Below are 16996 nucleotides of genomic sequence, written 5' to 3'. Positions count from 1 at the left end.
TGGTTTTTTTTTTAAGGTTCAGTCATATGTACGCCTTCTGTATGCTGACTCATCGTTTCACTAACTGCTCTGTAATTAGAAGTTTTAGACTGATAGACGGAGGACAGCGGTGTGTTTGTCACTTCTTTATTGACCCTGTTTGAAGTCCTTATTGAACTACACATGTTTCAGAGTGATGAGCACTTCAGTGCAGCTTCCAGCCTCCTCCGTGTGGACAGTGAAGCTCTTTGGTCAGTCTCTGTCTGTTAGAAACATGATTAGATATCTGAAATAAAGAGCAGCCAGAACACGAAATCAGAAGGAGACACAGGCAGGATTTCAGTTTCACCAGAGGAGGAGGAAACATGGAACAACCATCCCTCCTCCTGCAACTTTCATCATCCCTCCATCAATTAACCATGGCCTTGGATTACACTTGAGGAGGAGAGGAGAGAGGAGGAGATGGGAAAGGAGAGGACAGAAGGAGAGGATGTGGGAAAACGAGGAGAGGCGGGAGAGGGGGATGGGAGGAAAGACGAGGAGAGCAGGGAGGCTTTTAGCAGCCGGCTGAACCCAGAATAGAAGTTTTCAGAGAGGAAAAACAAACCGAGCTGATGATCAAACTCGTCCGGTCGATACCGGCGTCCTTGTGAAGAGCGTTTGGAGGCAGATGAGGAAACAGAGGAACATTGCCTTTTACTTTTCAAATAAAAAAATCTGCTGAAGCTGTAGGGGACTTTACACAAGTTCAGTCGGAATTAAAAGCTACTCCTGCAGGTCCGTCATGAAGGTGCTTCCTTAGAAACTTGACCAACCAGCAGCTGTATTTTATATTATCTCTCCTCAGACTAAACGCCTTACTGTAAATATTCCCAAACATGCATCGACCGATGATAGGAGCCACATTAAGAGGAGGACCAGGGTCTTTTTCTATAGATTAAATATTGCACGTGCGACAATTTTATCTCTGAATTCAAATTCAGCGTTTGTTACCTTTAAAGCTCAATTTTTTGGCCACTTGGGGGCAGCAGAGCTCCACAACATGCTGTAAACACAACGTCTGACTCATTTTAAGCGTGTAAAGTAAAGTAGTAGTAGTCACAGTAAGTTACAGTACTACTGTAGTAGTAGTACTAAAACACTGCTGATGCAGTTCTGCTTCCTCCTCCTCCTCCTCTGCTTTCTCCTCCTCTCTGATCTGAGGGATCTCCCTCCTGTTTCGTTGTCTTTCCTGCTTTCCTCTCTAAATGAATTACCATTGGCTGTCTGTCGCTCTATTAGATTATGATTGGCTGGCTCTGCTCTTGCAGGCGGGAGATAAGGATCGGTCTATGCGTTCGATTGGCTGACTCGGCACTAATGGATTCCTATCTGCTCCAATCAGGAAGCAGCAGACGGCTGTTTTCTGTTCTCTCCCGTCTGGTCTGCCTCTCGGTGCAGGATGACATAATCCTGCCCATCAAATATTTAAAGTTCTGAGGCCTAGAATAACCGGGCTGACCCGGGCCTCCTGAGAGCGCCCCCCTTTGTGAAGCATTCATTTATCACGACGGCTGCCTCCGGCTCCGGTCTCTGATCGGGTGGTGGTTTCTGTTCCACTGACTGAAGGAATCCTCAGGATCGGGTCTTGTATTGCAGTAACAGTAGCAGTACCACCGTGTAGAACTACTCTGTTACAAGTATCACTTAGAGTACAGAAAGTAAAAGTACTAGTAGTAGTAAAACAATCTATTGCTGGATTATAGTTCTCGACTCCTGCGTTCCTCACTTTAATGCTGCAGCTGAGTTTCACCGGGGGATCAATAAAGTTTTTCTCAGTAGTAATACCAATACTTTATTTACTGATTAGATTATTTTATTCATCTGAATCCAGTACTTGCGTTAGTTGCGGATATAAAATGTAAATAAGGCGATGACACAAGAATCCATCAGCCAATCAGTCTGTAGTGTCATTCAGTCTTTCTCATCAGGCCTCTTTATTATGATGTTGATCCTCTGTTTCTCTCCTCGTCCTCCTCCTGCACCTCCTCTCTTCCTGCTTCATCCCCTCCTCCTTCTCTTCGTGTGCGTCCTTGAACTGTTGAAGTATTTTCTTCCTTTTTTTGTTTCCACCCATACTTGTTAGCAGTCTTCTTCTTCTTCTTCTTCTCCTCCTTCTCTGCCTGCGTTGGTGTGTTGCTGTGCTTCTTGGTGCACCTGCAGCTCTGAAACCATCGTTCCATCGAAGCATCGCTCGTTGCACCTTAATAAAACCGCAAACCTTCAATTAATAGGGAAACAAGAGAGATGAAGAAACAAGTGCTGACTCCCAACCTCTGTTCCTCCATTATTTAATTTCCTTTACTCTGTAAGACTCCACAGATCCAGACCCCACAGCTCCAGACCCCACAGCTCCAGACCCCAAACATCCAGACCCCATAGCTCCAGACCCCAAACATCCAGACCCCATAGCTCCAGACCCCACAGCTCCAGACCCCACAGCTCCAGACCCCACAGCTCCAGACCCCACAGCTCCAGACCCCACAGCTCCAGACCCCATAGCTCCAGACCCCATAGCTCCAGACCCCAAACATCCAGACCCCATAGCTCCAGACCCCACAGCTCCAGACCCCACAGCTCCAGACCCCACAGCTCCAGACCCCATAGCTCCAGACCCCATAGCTCCAGACCCCACAGCTCCAGACCCCACAGATCCAGACCCCACAGCTCCAGACCCCACAGCTCCAGACCCCACAGATCCAGACCCCACAGCTCCAGACCCCACAGCTCCAGACCCCACAGATCCAGTCCTCCGAGTTAGTAACATGCAATAATGGGGTGAGGTTGCATACAGAGGGAGAGAAAGTAGAGGAGAGAGGAGCTCAGTGCATCATGGGAAATCCCCCGGCAGTCTAGGCCTATAGCAGCATAACTAAGGGATGGTTCAGGACTCACCTGTCAGATTCTGGAACTCGTAACAGAACATTTAAAGAGAGAAACCCAGACAACGAGGCGGTTTCAGAGCCACGGAGTCTTTGTGGGAATTTATTAACCAGGTGGAGTCACATGCTGCTATTAGAAGAGAAAACATCAGACCAACCCCCCCCAAAAAAGCTTTTCTCTGCAGCGTGGAGATAATAAATAATTAACGAGCGAACTGAATAAATGATGAAAATAAGAAAAGCCTCTCTGAGGTGTGTGTTGGACGTATTTACAGATATCAGCTTCGCTTACACCTCTTTCTCTTCCTTCCTCCCACGTTGGTTGTCTCTTGTCTCGCCTTCTCCTCTGTCCTCTCTCCGCCCTTCCCCTCCTCCCTCCTCCTCCTCTGGCTTTGTGTCAAACTACCACTCGGTGTGTTGTCCTCCTCTCTCCTCTCTTGCTGCAGACTTGGCTCCAGCAGCTGCAGATAATGACCCCAGAGATGGGGGGGGGGGCATAAAGGGCAGGAGGGAGGGAGCGAGGAAGTAAAGGAGATGTTCAGAGAATAGGAAGGGACGTAATTTAAACTTTCTCCTCCCTCTAATGCTGCCATCCATTATTAACATTAGCAGCCACACACGTCTGTGCAGTCCTGTGAAGGAGCAGCTTCCGTGTGCTGACCTCTGCTGGTCCACATGATGAAGTTATCAGAGCTATAAAACAACACATGGAGTGAAAAAGTTAAAAAGCAGCCTCCAAACGTTGCTGGTGAGCCCCAGCCGAGAGATTCTTCTTCTTCACAGAGCGGTAGAGCTGATTAATGTTCATGGTTTCAGGCTCTGATGTGCAGAGGATTTTAGGATCCTGCCTTTGATTGATTTTTGTTGGAAATGTTATGAGTGTCCCAGTTAGGATCTCAGGCTGCGTTCACTCTGCAGGCCTCAAAGCTCGATTCACATCTATTACCCAGATCTGATTTATTTGATTGACAGTTCAGATTAAAGTTTCAGACTGAAGTGTGAACACGGCCTGAAAGAACAAAACGACGTCACACTACGCTGTTGAACAGAAGTGAACATGGAGCCACAGAGGTTAGCTCCTGTTAGCTCACACATGCTAACCCTCCTGGTTTCCTCCCGGGTTCTCCTGATTTATGACAAATGTCCTTTGCATCACATTCATTACTGTTTGTGGCTCTGTCCAGCACATCTGGCCACACCTCTGTCTCTGTTGTCAGGTGGAAGAGAGGGACTCTGTGAGCAGGTGACAGCGAGGACGCCAGACAGAAACCTGTTCACACTGTTAGAAACACATCTGAGTAACATGTGAGAAGAAACATCAGATTTGGTCAGCTTTAGACACAGAAGCATAAGAAATGAGGTCCATGATGAGACGCTCCTGAGGAAGAAGAGGCCGCTGTAGCCTCATGTGAACAAACTGATGTGTGTGTCATAACATTAATTTATCATGATGTGATAAACAGCACAGAATGTTTTATGTTTGCTGTGAACACGTTGATTAAAGGCAGATTATCAAACATTTACATGTTACTTGTTGAAGAAGCCTCTGAATCTCTTTCAGTTTCTCCTCAGAGACGCTGACATGTGACACGTGATGTTTATTTCAGCCTGAGCGATGAAACACCATCCTGCTTTATGTGTGAGCAGTAAAACTCTTCAGGTCAGTGAAGAAGATCAGTCAGTCGGCTGCCTCAGTGAGTTAAATATAAACCAGGCTTCTTCACAGTGTAAAGTACATGTACCGTACCCGGCTGGGGGCTGGATCTAAAGATGCTCAGTTTTTCAACCATATTTTTGCAGTGAGACATCAGAATAATCTGTACTGGCCGGGTACAGTATGCTTTTACATTTCTGTCTCTCACTGTTGACTACTGGACATATTTCCAAAATAAGGTCTGATGGGACCCCAGTGGTCCCGGCCTTTCTGTGTGGAGTTTGCATGTTCTCCCTGTGTCTGCGTGGGGTCTCTCCGGGTGTGCCAGCTTCCTCCCACCGTTCAAAGACATGCGGCCTAGTTGTTACTACCAACGACCCGGCTCAGAGGCGGATCAAATCTGACCCCTCTTCCCAGCTCAGTACCTTTAATACAGCGCAGCGAGCGAGGCAGTGTGAAAGAGCCTGTAGGTTCTCTGCAGCGAACCTCCTCCAGCAGATTTAGTGGAAACATACTGAAAGTTCTGGGCCTTGATGGAGGCTAGCACTTTCCTCCTGCTCCTGCTGATCCATGTCCTGTCTTTGTCCTGGACACACTGAGATGAAACTTCTCTCACCTCCTCATCTGACTCTGGAGAAGACAGAGAACAACAGGGTGGTCCTCCAATCAATAATTATGACCTGTCTCTGATGGACTTGCTGGTGTCAGTGTAGAGCTGGTGAAGAGAGGACCTCCCTACGTTTTTACAGGCAGAGAAACAGACAAATTCTGGTCCTTTAGGCCTTTAAAGGTTTCTCTGGGTCTGTCCCTGATCTGGTGTCGGGTCACAGTGGTTCTGTTGGATGTAGGTTAGGTTCTGCCGCCCGCAGGGAGCGGAGCTATTATAGGATCAATTAGGCTGACAGGGCCACACCGGAGGAGGAGAAGCTGTTCAACACTAGACAACAATACTGCAGTAAATATAACTCTGGGAGTTTGTGATGTTCAGGGTTTCAGTTTCAGGGTGTTTGTGAGTCTCAATACAGAACTCACAAGAGTCCAGTAAGGAATCCTTTTTATCAAATCCAGATTGTTTGTAATCCATCAAATCTAATTATTTTCCTTTTCAGGTTACTAATGTATTAATAACTAAACTGTTTTGTCTTGTGTGAGCAGACGTTAGGTGTGTTAGAGATGACTGTGGCTGACTTTTGCTGATGTGATAGTAAAACATGAGCTGCAGGATGGGGAATCAAAACACTGCCATCAAGTTGGACACATTCTACTTCCTGTAGAGGAGAGCGCTTACTGTGAGCTCACAACAATGTGACTCAGTGTTGAACCGAGTTTTGCACGCACCTCCAAGTACTGTTTAACAACGATAAAATATTCTTTTATCAGTGGTGATAAATGATCATAAGTACATATTTGATGAAGTCGTTTAGAGTCATCAATATTTTATCACACTTAGTAGAAGTAGCATTCCTTGAGATTCAGCAGAAAGATGTGGTGAGCATGTGCACAGCAAAGTGTCCGAACCTGAAGAGGTGGATGCATTATTCTGCAGGACAGGTGTTGTAGGCTACCTGCTGAGGTTTGCATCCACCTCTTTTGTCAGCACATATGAGTGTATCCTCCAGCAAGGTGCACGCAGAACTCGGCACAACGGCTGTCTCAGAAAACTGCAGCCACCTCCCTCCCTCGAGGTTTTCATGTCATGTGACATGGTGACTTTTACTAACCAGCTTGCCTCATGTTGAGTCCAGCGTGCATCATGTTAAGCCAATGCTGCAAATTCAAACGCACATTTTATGGAGTAAGCTACGTCACTCACTCCTCTCTGCACGCAGCACTCGTTTTATATTTTTTTATTTATTGTTTATTTGTCGGGGAAAATGCAGAAGAAACGCATGGTAACAGATTAATATAACTGGGGACAAATGTGTTGCATATAGGGTTTCTAGCTAAAGCTCATTTGCAACCCCTGTCCCAGGTCCTCAGGTGCTTGAGTTAAACAAGCTGCTGAAAACTTCCTGACAAACAACGGCGGGAGATAAAACCCTAACCCCAGCCTCACAGTCTGACACTGACTATATACAAGTCAGACTATTTCTGTGAACAAGAATAGAATAAATATTGACAGATTATTGTAAAGTGGTGCTTTATATACATAACGTTGGTGGATCAATGCCTCTGTCTCTGACATGGATCAGCCTGACTCACATGGAGCTGGTTGTTACCGTCATAGACCACAAACTAACCACCGCACAGAATATCAAGCTTCAGGAGTCAGCTGACCACGACAGATCTGAACCAGCAGAGATACCAGCACAGAACCACTCCGGGTCAAACACCGCTACGCTGAGGACAGACTCAAACCACTAAGACAACAGCTGATGTGTTTGCAGTTTCATGTCAGTAACACCTGCGCTGGTGATTTCAGTGACTTCATGTTGTTTTTACTTGAAAGCTTCAGTTTTAAATATATTTAGTATAAGACCTGTTTCCATGAATGTCATTAGTCAGCAACAAATATCCCATTAACTACAGTGAGTCTGCGTCAAGTCTCAAGTCTCTGAGCTGGAGTCCGTGTCAAGTCTCTGAGCCAGAGTCCAAGTCAAGTCTCAAGTCTCTGAGCCAGAGTCCAAGTCAAGTCTCAAGTCTTTGAGCTAGAGTCCAAGTCAAGTCTTAAGTCTCTGAGCTAGAGTCCAAGTCAAGTCTTTGAGCTAGAGTCCAAGTCAAGTCTTAAGTCTCTGAGCTAGAGTCCAAGTCAAGTCTTTGAGCTAGAGTCTAAGTCAAGTCTTAAGTCTCTGAGCTAGAGTCCAAGTCAAGTCTCAAGTCTTTGAGCTAGAGTCCAAGTCAAGTCTTTGAGCTAGAGTCCAAGTCAAGTCTTAAGTCTCTGAGCTAGAGTCCAAGTCAAGTCTTTGAGCTAGAGTCCAAGTCAAGTCTTTGAGCTAGAGTCCAAGTCAAGTCTTTGAGCTAGAGTCCAAGTCAAGTCTTTGAGCTAGAGTCCAAGTCAAGTCTCAAGTCTTTGAGCTAGAGTCCAAGTCTCAAGTCTTTGAGCTAGAGTCCAAGTCAAGTCTTAAGTCTCTGAGCTAGAGTCCAAGTCAAGTCTCAAGTCTTTGATCTAGAGTCCAAGTCAAGTCTTAAGTCTCTGAGCTAGAGTCCAAGTCAAGTCTCAAGTCTTTGATCTAGAGTCCAAGTCAAGTCTTTGAGCTAGAGTCCAAGTCAAGTCTTAAGTCTCTGAGCTAGAGTCCAAGTCAAGTCTCAAGTCTTTGAGCTAGAGTCCAAGTCAAGTCTTTGAGCTAGAGTCCAAGTCAAGTCTTTGAGCCAGAGTCCAAGTCAAGTCTCTGAGCTAGAGTCCAAGTCAAGTCTCAAGTCTTTGAGCTAGAGTCCAAGTCAAGTCTTTGAGCCAGAGTCCAAGTCAAGTCTCTGAGCTAGAGTCCAAGTCAAGTCTCAAGTCTTTGAGCTAGAGTCCAAGTCAAGTCTTTGAGCTAGAGTCCAAGTCAAGTCTTTGAGCCAGAGTCCAAGTCAAGTCTCTGAGCCAGAGTCCAAGTCAAGTCTCAAGTCTTTGAGCTAAAGTCCAAGTCAAGTCTCAAGTCTTTGAGCTAGAGTCCAAGTCAAGTCTTAAGTCTCTGAGCTAGACTCCAAGTCAAGTCTCAAGTCTCTGAGCCAGAGTCCAAGTCAAGTCCTAAGTCTCTGAGCCAGTGTCCAAGTCAAGTCTCAAGTCTCTGAGCTAGAGTCCAAGTCAAGTCTCTGAGCCAGAGTCCAAGTCAAGTCTCTGAGCCAGAGTCCAAGTCAAGTCTTAAGTCTCTGAGCTAGAGTCCAAGTCAAGTCTCAAGTCTTTGAGCTAGAGTCCAAGTCAAGTCTCTGAGCCAGAGTCCAAGTCAAGTCTCAAGTCTCTGAGCCAGAGTCCAAGTCAAGTCTCTGAGCAAGAGTCAAGTCTGAAGTTTTTTGAGGATGAGTCTCAAGTCAAGTCTGAAGTCACTGTGTGTGCGACTTCAGTCGAACTCGAGTCCGAGTCTCAAACTCAAGTCCCCATCTCTGCCTGAAGCTGAACTGAAGGTGTTTAGCTAATTTAGCTAACCTGAACTGACTGATTAGCAACATTAAATGAACAGGTGAGGCTTCTAAACTGGACTGATTGGAGAGTTACGTTAGAAAACATGAACAGAGCTGTTTCAACCTTTTTCTATGACAAAAACAATCATTTTATCTCATTTCAAATAATTCCACATGGGCATACTCGGTAGGTTTGAAATGAAATTTAAATAATAATCAACTTTATTGTCATCCCTTCCCAAGCCAAGTCTTCACATACTGAGCTGAAATGATTCACCATTTTTATATGTTTTTCTAACTTTGGAACCTGAATAAAGCAGGATTGACTGAGAAGTGATGGGAGAGAAATAAACGAAGTAAAATGTGTCAGGATGAAGATTTAGGTCCGGCTGATGTTCAGGGTGGATTCAGTTAGTGATTCATCTTCACTGTTTGGCCTTCATCTGACATCTCCTTCGATTCCTCTGAACGCTTTGCCAACAACTACAGCTGAGTCCTGTTCCAGTCGGCCCGCTCTCTTCATTGATCTGCTCCCAGCTGCCAATAATCGCTCCCTGCTGAGGATGCTGGAGGTCCAGTAAAACTGACCTGAGAGCTGCGGTCAAAGAGACTTCCCAACACTCATTCCGCAAATGACTGTGGAAGACACTCTGTCTCAGGTGTTCCAGTAAACTAAGGTGCTAATTAGGTTTCATAGCATCACCCTGGAGTGTTTTAACCTTTTACCTGCATATCACTTGTGCTTTTAGCCAACGGGATGACGGCTGTTCATGAGGTAACGTGGTGGAGATGACTCTAAGCCTTCCTCAGGTCTGGAGGATACATGTGTGGTGTTTGCTTTCTGCTAGCTTATTTCTTATTGCAGCATTTAAATTCTGCTTCATTCTCCACCTTAGCTTAGTGTTTCCTCACTACTTGAATCTGCTCCCTTCCCTTAACTTCTCTTTTCCTTGCACTCCTTCACCTGTGCTGCAAACACACCTGCTGGCCCCGCCTCTTTCTCCCTGTATGCTGACTTTCTCCATCAGCTGAATGTTTTATAAAGTCAGCAGTTGGAGGAGGCTCATTAACGACGAAGCCTATCAGAACGAACACAACGTGGTAGCTAGCGAGTGACATCTGCACAGGTGTGTTCACTGGTGCTTTACATGGTCAGACATGGTGGAAACATCCACTGTATCCGCATCCTGCAACGTAATAGGGGTGGTGATGGCGCAATGGATAAGACTATGCCTTTGGTGAGAGACCCGTGTTCAATCCAGAGGCGTGTGACCTCTGACATATATAGCAATTGGAAGTCGCTTTGGATAAAAGTGTCAGCTAAATGAATAAATGTAAAATGTAAATGTAGATAACAACTCTTTGTGTTTCTCTGGAAAATGCTTCAATGGATCACCGATATACCTGGGAGGCGTTTACTAATGCAACGGGAGGTTATGGAGAATCCTTCAGTGATGAAATGAACCAACTCCAGCGGCCGGCTGGAGATTCATAATGAAACAGAAGGGACGCTGATTTAATGACCTCTCAGATATGAGCATTAACACAGCAGACGGGGGCGTGTCCTCAGACATAATGCAGATACCTGATTACCTGGATATCTGATCTACAGTCTGATTTAATTTGCATATTTGAATAAAAAGAGTGTAATTCCACAGTGAGACAGACACCAGAGGAAAAGTAAAATGAATAATTTAATCACAAGGAAACTATTCATGCAGCCATAGCAACAATCAAAAACTAAGACTGGAACTTAAATCAAACTATATTGTTATACATAAAGTAGAGCAGGTATTTTCACAAGGTGGTGTTAGTACTTCAGTTCTCTTCCACCACTGTATTACGCAGTTTGATCTCCAGAGATAAGCTCATATTTGATCATTATCAGAGAATGACAGGAAAAAAGTGAAGATTTTCAGCTGCTTCCTCTAACTGTAATAAAACACAAGAATCATTAATTGACAGGAGCCTGAATGTTGCTGTTCATACAGTAAAACTGAGCCAAATCCACTCTGATCTCCTCCTCCTCCGCCTCCGCAGAGATCAGCATCTCTGTTTGTGTTCTGTAGTTTTGTTAAATGTCAGCAGCTTAAACAAACAGCTGATCCTCAGACTTCACGAACAGTTTTCCATCAGATGTGTTTCCAGCTTCCTTCCCTCTGGTTTGGCCACCAGAGGGCAGCGTGTAGACTCTAGCATGTTCAAACTGTGCAGAAAACAACCTACGAAAAAGTGTTTTTTGCAGTGGAACCTCTGATCCTTCATGGCTTGTTGAGGTAGGCAGGACATCTCATCGGGATGCTTCCTGGCCGTGGCTGGGTATCGTTTAAAATTTTACAGTACAAGAACCCTTGTGTTACCGATACCAACACTTCAGTACCCTGTGTAAAACGCCACCTGTAGAAGCCAAAGTAGTTGATTTGTATTATTATTATTATTGTTGTTGTTGTTGTTGTTGTTGTTGTTATCGACGAGCAAGATGATCTTTTTTCTTTTGTCTTTCATCGTTTGCAATAACTGTGGTATAAAAATAGTGGAAACTTGTATCAGCTTGTCATCCTGATCAGGCCATTCACACGTTATAATCAGAGGAAAGAACGCAGTAATTGATCTGTGACAAGTGATGTGAATAGCAAATAAAAATGTACAGCGTTGTGTGAAAGGATATCAGAAGATGAAACCAATGGAAAGCAAAGTTTGTGGTAAGAAACAGTGATGAACATGCCAAAGACGCAGCAGATGCTGAGCGGCAGTTAAAATCACACATGGACTGAGCGTATGCAGGCACATAAGGAAATAAAGAGTCATATCTTCTGTTCCTTTTGGCGTGTTGCTTTGGCTGAGAGTGGAACCATACAATGTTTTTCCCCAATCTGGATCGAATGCAATACTCGTTTGACTGGAGAAGTTTCGATGCTACTTGGTACTGGGTTATTTTGCCCTCTTCCTGGCCCCTATAGGAGCCTGTGTCCCTTTAGAGATTTCCAGACCTTTCCAGCTGGGAGGACATTTCAGGCCAAACAGAGGCCACGGCGGAGGGCCCACATTTCCAATCTGACCTTGCAGTGTCTCAGGTCCTCCAGGTAGAGCTAGAGGACCTCTTTCTGCCTGAACAAGCAGCAGAAAATAACTGGATGTTTGAGAAGTTTTGGTCAGTGTGTTTGCTGATGATGTGACGCTGTTCTCTTCCTGCAGGTACGGCGACATGGTTCCCAACACCATCGCAGGGAAGATCTTCGGCTCCATCTGCTCACTCAGCGGCGTGCTGGTGATCGCCCTGCCGGTGCCTGTCATCGTGTCCAACTTCAGCCGGATCTACCACCAGAACCAGAGAGCGGACAAGATGAGAGCGCAGCAGGTGGGGCTCTCATGACTCTCTGAAAGTGTCGGACTTAAAGGTGCAGTCGGTAAAAGGAAAGTACAACTACATCAGCACACTATCAGGCCTGAGGCTTCAGATCGTAGCAGGATTTCTACTCAGTGTTCCTCACTCTCACATCTCCACTGAGTTTCACCTAGTGGTTAAAGCTACAGTTAGCATGATAGCAGACAAAGTGCTGTGCATTAGCATACAAAACATTTAGTTTATTTGTTTGATTAAAAATAAAATTTAAAGATGTATGAATGTAAAGAACGTTATGTATTAATATGAAAGAGGACAGCATACAGAATAAGTAATTCATAATATATCAGGGACAATGTGAAATAACACAATCTCTGTTGTTTGTAAGTAAAAACAAACCATGTATTCAGAGAAAAATATACATTAAGTTTACTTGCTATTCATTAACCTTTAAATTTACTAATGCATGTTTGATCTTGTTAGCTGCAAACAATCTGAGAGGACTGTTTCCAAATGTGTTTCCCGACAGAAAAACCTCCTGACCAGTAAATCACATTCAGAGGATTTCAGTAAGGGACATCGCAGCACACCTGAGGACCTCTGCTAATGTATTCACCCTCTCACCACCCTGATTAGAATGAAATAAAGATAATAAAGATTATTATCCTCTAAAACAACAAATGAAATCACCAGAGAGGCTTGGCTTTAGAGAGAGACAACAGAAGAAGCTGGACTTCACTAACCTTATTGTGTGTGCGTGTGCTGACGCTGCTGTTTTCCTGTGTATTCCTGTCCGACAGAAAGTGCGTTTGGCTCGGATCCGTATGGCGAAGAAAGGAACAGCCAACGCCTTCCTCCAGTACAAAGAAGACCAATCATTCGGGGTGAGACACAAACACACACACAGACTATCAGTATCCAGCAGGTCGGGTGGATTCCAGTTAGAGAGAAAGTGAAACCAGAGAGTGGAGGCGGACTTTCAAAGGCCATTTTCAGACCTGCAGTTGGTTTGATCCAGTCTGAATCACCAGATGAGTTGGTAACTTTGCTTTGCTTCAGTTTTTATATAAAAAACTGCATCAGTCAGAGCCACATTAAAAACCTGTGAAGGGTGAGTCTGGTAAACACAGGAAGAAGCTCCTGTCTGTCCAAATATCAAGAAGGCTACATACTTTATTGCTGGTCCAGAGCTGTGTCTCAGTTTAGGTACTTCAGCAACAACGGGGAATCTGTGAACCCCAAAGTGCCCCTGATGCCTTTTCCATCAGTCTGTAACTTCTGTTCCTGTTCAGTACATCATCTTTTGATAGGCTGAAAATAATGTGCACGTTAATGTGCAGGTGAGGAACTTTATTTCTATCAAGTCTCAATGGTTGAAAGAGGATGAAACATTAACTGGAGTTTTATCTGTGAAATGGATTTAAACTTCAGGGAGAGAGTGGATAGGTAGACACACACCGACATTGTTGAGCTTTAATCCCTCTCCAGAAAGAGGGATGATTGCTGGATTTAAAGAGTGCATAATGAGGGGGAGAGGGTAGAGCAGCAGAAGAGACAGGAAAGAGTAAAATAAGAGGATGAAGAAGAGGAGGAGAGCAGTGGTGCAGCATGGGAATGAAGAGAACAAGGACATGAAGAGGAAGATAAGGCCTCCTGTTCCTTCTGTGTGATCTGAGGAAAGGAGGAAAGAAAGAAAACCAGTGAGTTGAAACAGCAGACAGAAAGATGGAAACGGAGAAGAAATAGAAAGAGAGAGGAAGCCGAGCAGAAGAAAAAAAGGGAGATTAGCTGGGTGTTGGAGAAAGAGAAAGAGAGGGAGGGGATCAGATTAAAATGAGAGAATGAGATTATTTATAGGTTTTAACTTTAGTGGACTTTCAGGCTTCATCACAAAGTAAAACTTTCAGTAAATACTTTCCTGCCTGTGTGTACCTGCTAAGAAATTAAATGAAAAAGTTTCATGAAGTAGTTCAGGACCTGTGCACCGGACTGGAAAAGCCTACATGTTAAAGAATTTAAGTCCATTTTTCTTTGACACATCTTCAGTCTGCCTTTGATGCTTCCCAGTGATCGCCTCTGCAGAGAAGTCCCTGACCAGGGACGGACTGGCCACCTGATAATTCTGGCATATGTTTCGGGGTGGGCTGGTCAGATTAATTTTAATATCAGTGTTTCCCACACATCAGCTTTAAAGCAACAGTTTTAAAGCTTTAAAGCAGCAGAGGTGTCTGTTCCGTGCTTGTGTGGAAATATTAGAAGTGAAGGCAAAGAGAGCAGAAGTACTAGGCTAGTAGTAATGTTTTTATCCATGTGCATTCCAATGTTGAGCGCAGTGTGGGAGAAAACATTTATCTTGCTTGAATCGGTACAGAAAGAGACCCCCGGTCTTCTTGTAGGCTGAATGAAAATGCTTTGAGAAAGGTTTACTTGCACAATAAGAAAACATGCAATGCAATTTGAATCCAGAAGAAATAAATGTGCATTGAGCAAGAAAGTTACTTAAGCAACAAAAAAACAAACAAAAAAAAGCTGCTGATTAGTGCATTATATTCCATTTTATAGTTATATTTTGAATTGTCACCTGCTGAATTTTGTGCTGCCATTCATATAAATAAAGACATTTACTCCATAAATTGGTGCAGAAAATGTCTCCAGAATGCAGGAAATTAAGAGTTTAATGCTCAAAATCTGATGGGGGGGGAGCCCCAGACCCCCCACTCATACATTTATCATCAAATATTTCTTCAAAATAGTGTTAAAATATCTTCTCGTCTTATTCTCATGACCAAAGTCTTGCATCACACCCGCAGTCTCAGACCTTATGTCACCACCTCTTTTCAACACAAAGCGACGCCCTTGCTGTTACGTACAGTCGGCCTACTGCTTATATTATCTCACCATCAAAGTGCTTTACATAAAACATAAAAGCAACAGGGAAATATATAACATAGGGAAATTGAGAAAATACACATTAAAATATAATAAAAGTTACAGTGCAGTGTCCAGTCAGGGTTAAAAGAGTTAAATGGAAAATAAAAACAGGCTGAGGGGTTGAGCAAATAACTGAGATACAATTATTTTGAAAAGAGAATAAACTGAGAAGTACACTTAATCTACTCTCTCTGGCTAGTCTGTACTTGGGTCCACAGCAATTTTTGTGTCCACTGAAACTCCAAAAACCCTCGGACACTACAGAGAAACCAGGACATGTCTGTCCGCAGGCCGCTTTGATCCAGTTATACTCTGGACCCACCTGCACGTTTACAGGTGGACACAAATGTACACAAATGTAGCCTAAGTAGTGAATGTGTGTTGGTGGGGATGCGTGGTATGGTGGGCTGGCGTACGTGGCTACAGTGCCAGGGCTGAATTTTTGTCCCAGTCCGCCCCTGTAAGCTCAATAAGTACAAATCTCCAGAAGCTGACACATTGTTTCACTGTTTCAGTCCTGAGTAAATATCCAACACACTGTCAGCACACTTCAGTCTAGTATGCAAATCAGGACCTGTCTGAATTTGCTGTGTAAAAAATGAAGAGAGAGAGAGTTATCAATATATCACAGAAAGTAAAATGATTCTTATCATCATTTCAGCTTGATGAAAGGATCAGGTTGTAACTCATTTGTGTTTGTTTCTCTGTGTTGAGGATCCGGACAGTGACAGCACGGCTCTTTGTGTGAAGAACAGATCAGCGTTTGAGCATCAACACAACCACCTGCTGCACTGCCTGGAGAAGACGACGGTGAGGAACCAATCAGCAGCTGCTGATTAGTCTCACATCACACAGACACATCTCAAGTTCAGATTTCCATCTGCTTTCACGTCGATAGACACCAGTGAGGCTTAAAATCCTGTTAGCATGTCTTTATCTTTGCACACAGCCTTAACATAAACTCAGTTTTTCATTGTACTTCACGTTGAGACTGGAAGTTCATTAATGACCTTAGAAACAGAAGTTGGAAAAACAATCTTACCAAAAGTTAAGTTCCGTTTAGTTTCTGTTACTGTTTATTGAACTTTTAGGAACTTCTATTCCATGGCATAAAACTTAATATTAAAAGGAAAACTTTTACATTTCCTGATTGAAATCATTCAACTCAACTTTTCAAGGACCTGTCAGTCTCAGTTTCTAAGCCAACGTGTGGTGTGTGTTAGCCGGTCTGACCTCCACCCTCTCCTCACAGAACCACGAGTTCACAAACGAGGTGAACTACAGCGAGCTGTGCATGACGGAGTCGGTGGGCTACAGGACCAGTCGCAGCACCTCCCTGTCCAGCCAGCAGGGGGCGCAGAACAACTCTACCGGCTGCTGCCCCCGCCGGGCCAGGAGAAGAGCCGCCATGCGACTGGCCAACTCCACGGTGTCCGTCAGCCGGGGGAGCGTCCAGGAGCTGGACACCCTGCACGTCAAAACCACCTGCATCCCGCCTCAGACGTAAACAGTGATAATAACTACTGATACAATACAGCTGTACAGAAGATACGCCACCGTAGAGACATACGTATATATTTATATCACAGATCAATAAACTCTTTTAGGTCAAACAGAGAGGAGCAGAGGAAACTCAGCCTCCATGTGCTTAATATTTTACTATTAATACCACGGAAAACACTCTAACATGCTTTTAACAGTTTGGTTGCTTTGGACTGTTAATGAAGCAGCTGTACAGAGTTTAGCTGTAAGCTAGTTAGCCATGCGCATGATCTCAGAAATCACCAGGAACATTTCTTTCTTTCTTTTTCGTCACATTTCTGAAGTAGTTTGATTTGAGCCACAGCACAAACATGAACAATTTGCACACGTTGGTGCTTTTCGTTTAATTTTTTTAGATAGTTTTGGGGCTTTTTGCCTTTGACGTAGAGAGAGGTGATGACGTGCAGCAAAGGGTCACGTGCTGGACTCAGACCCGGGCCCCTGCAATAAGGACTCAGACTTCTACATGGGGCTCCACCAAGTGAGCTAACTGGCCCCCTCAAGTTGGTGCTTTTTTGTATTTGTAGCTTTGGTTTGTCTCAGTTCGTGACATCCTGGACTAATTTGCATCTATTCACGTCCACT

The 16996-nt window shown here is 44.3% G+C and overlaps 1 protein-coding gene across 1 annotated transcript in view; it reads left to right on the top strand.

The window, feature by feature from the left end:
• Positions 1 to 16996, top strand: part of kcnd1 (potassium voltage-gated channel, Shal-related subfamily, member 1) — a 63495-nt gene that overhangs the window by 41105 nt on the left and 5394 nt on the right. The window contains exons 5-8 of the mRNA XM_038723778.1: positions 11791 to 11953; positions 12739 to 12822; positions 15584 to 15679; positions 16122 to 16372. Coding sequence (XP_038579706.1) covers positions 11791 to 11953; positions 12739 to 12822; positions 15584 to 15679; positions 16122 to 16372 — 594 coding nt within the window. The remainder of the gene's footprint in view (positions 1 to 11790; positions 11954 to 12738; positions 12823 to 15583; positions 15680 to 16121; positions 16373 to 16996) is intronic.

This window comes from Micropterus salmoides, unplaced genomic scaffold (assembly GCF_014851395.1).
Source record: "Micropterus salmoides isolate LMB-PRFRI ecotype aquatic unplaced genomic scaffold, ASM1485139v1 Ms_hic_scaffold_16, whole genome shotgun sequence".
In the NCBI taxonomy this organism is placed as follows: domain Eukaryota; kingdom Metazoa; phylum Chordata; class Actinopteri; order Centrarchiformes; family Centrarchidae; genus Micropterus; species Micropterus salmoides.
Note: the sequence above shows the minus strand (reverse complement) of the source record. Positions and strands in the feature narration are given on the sequence as shown.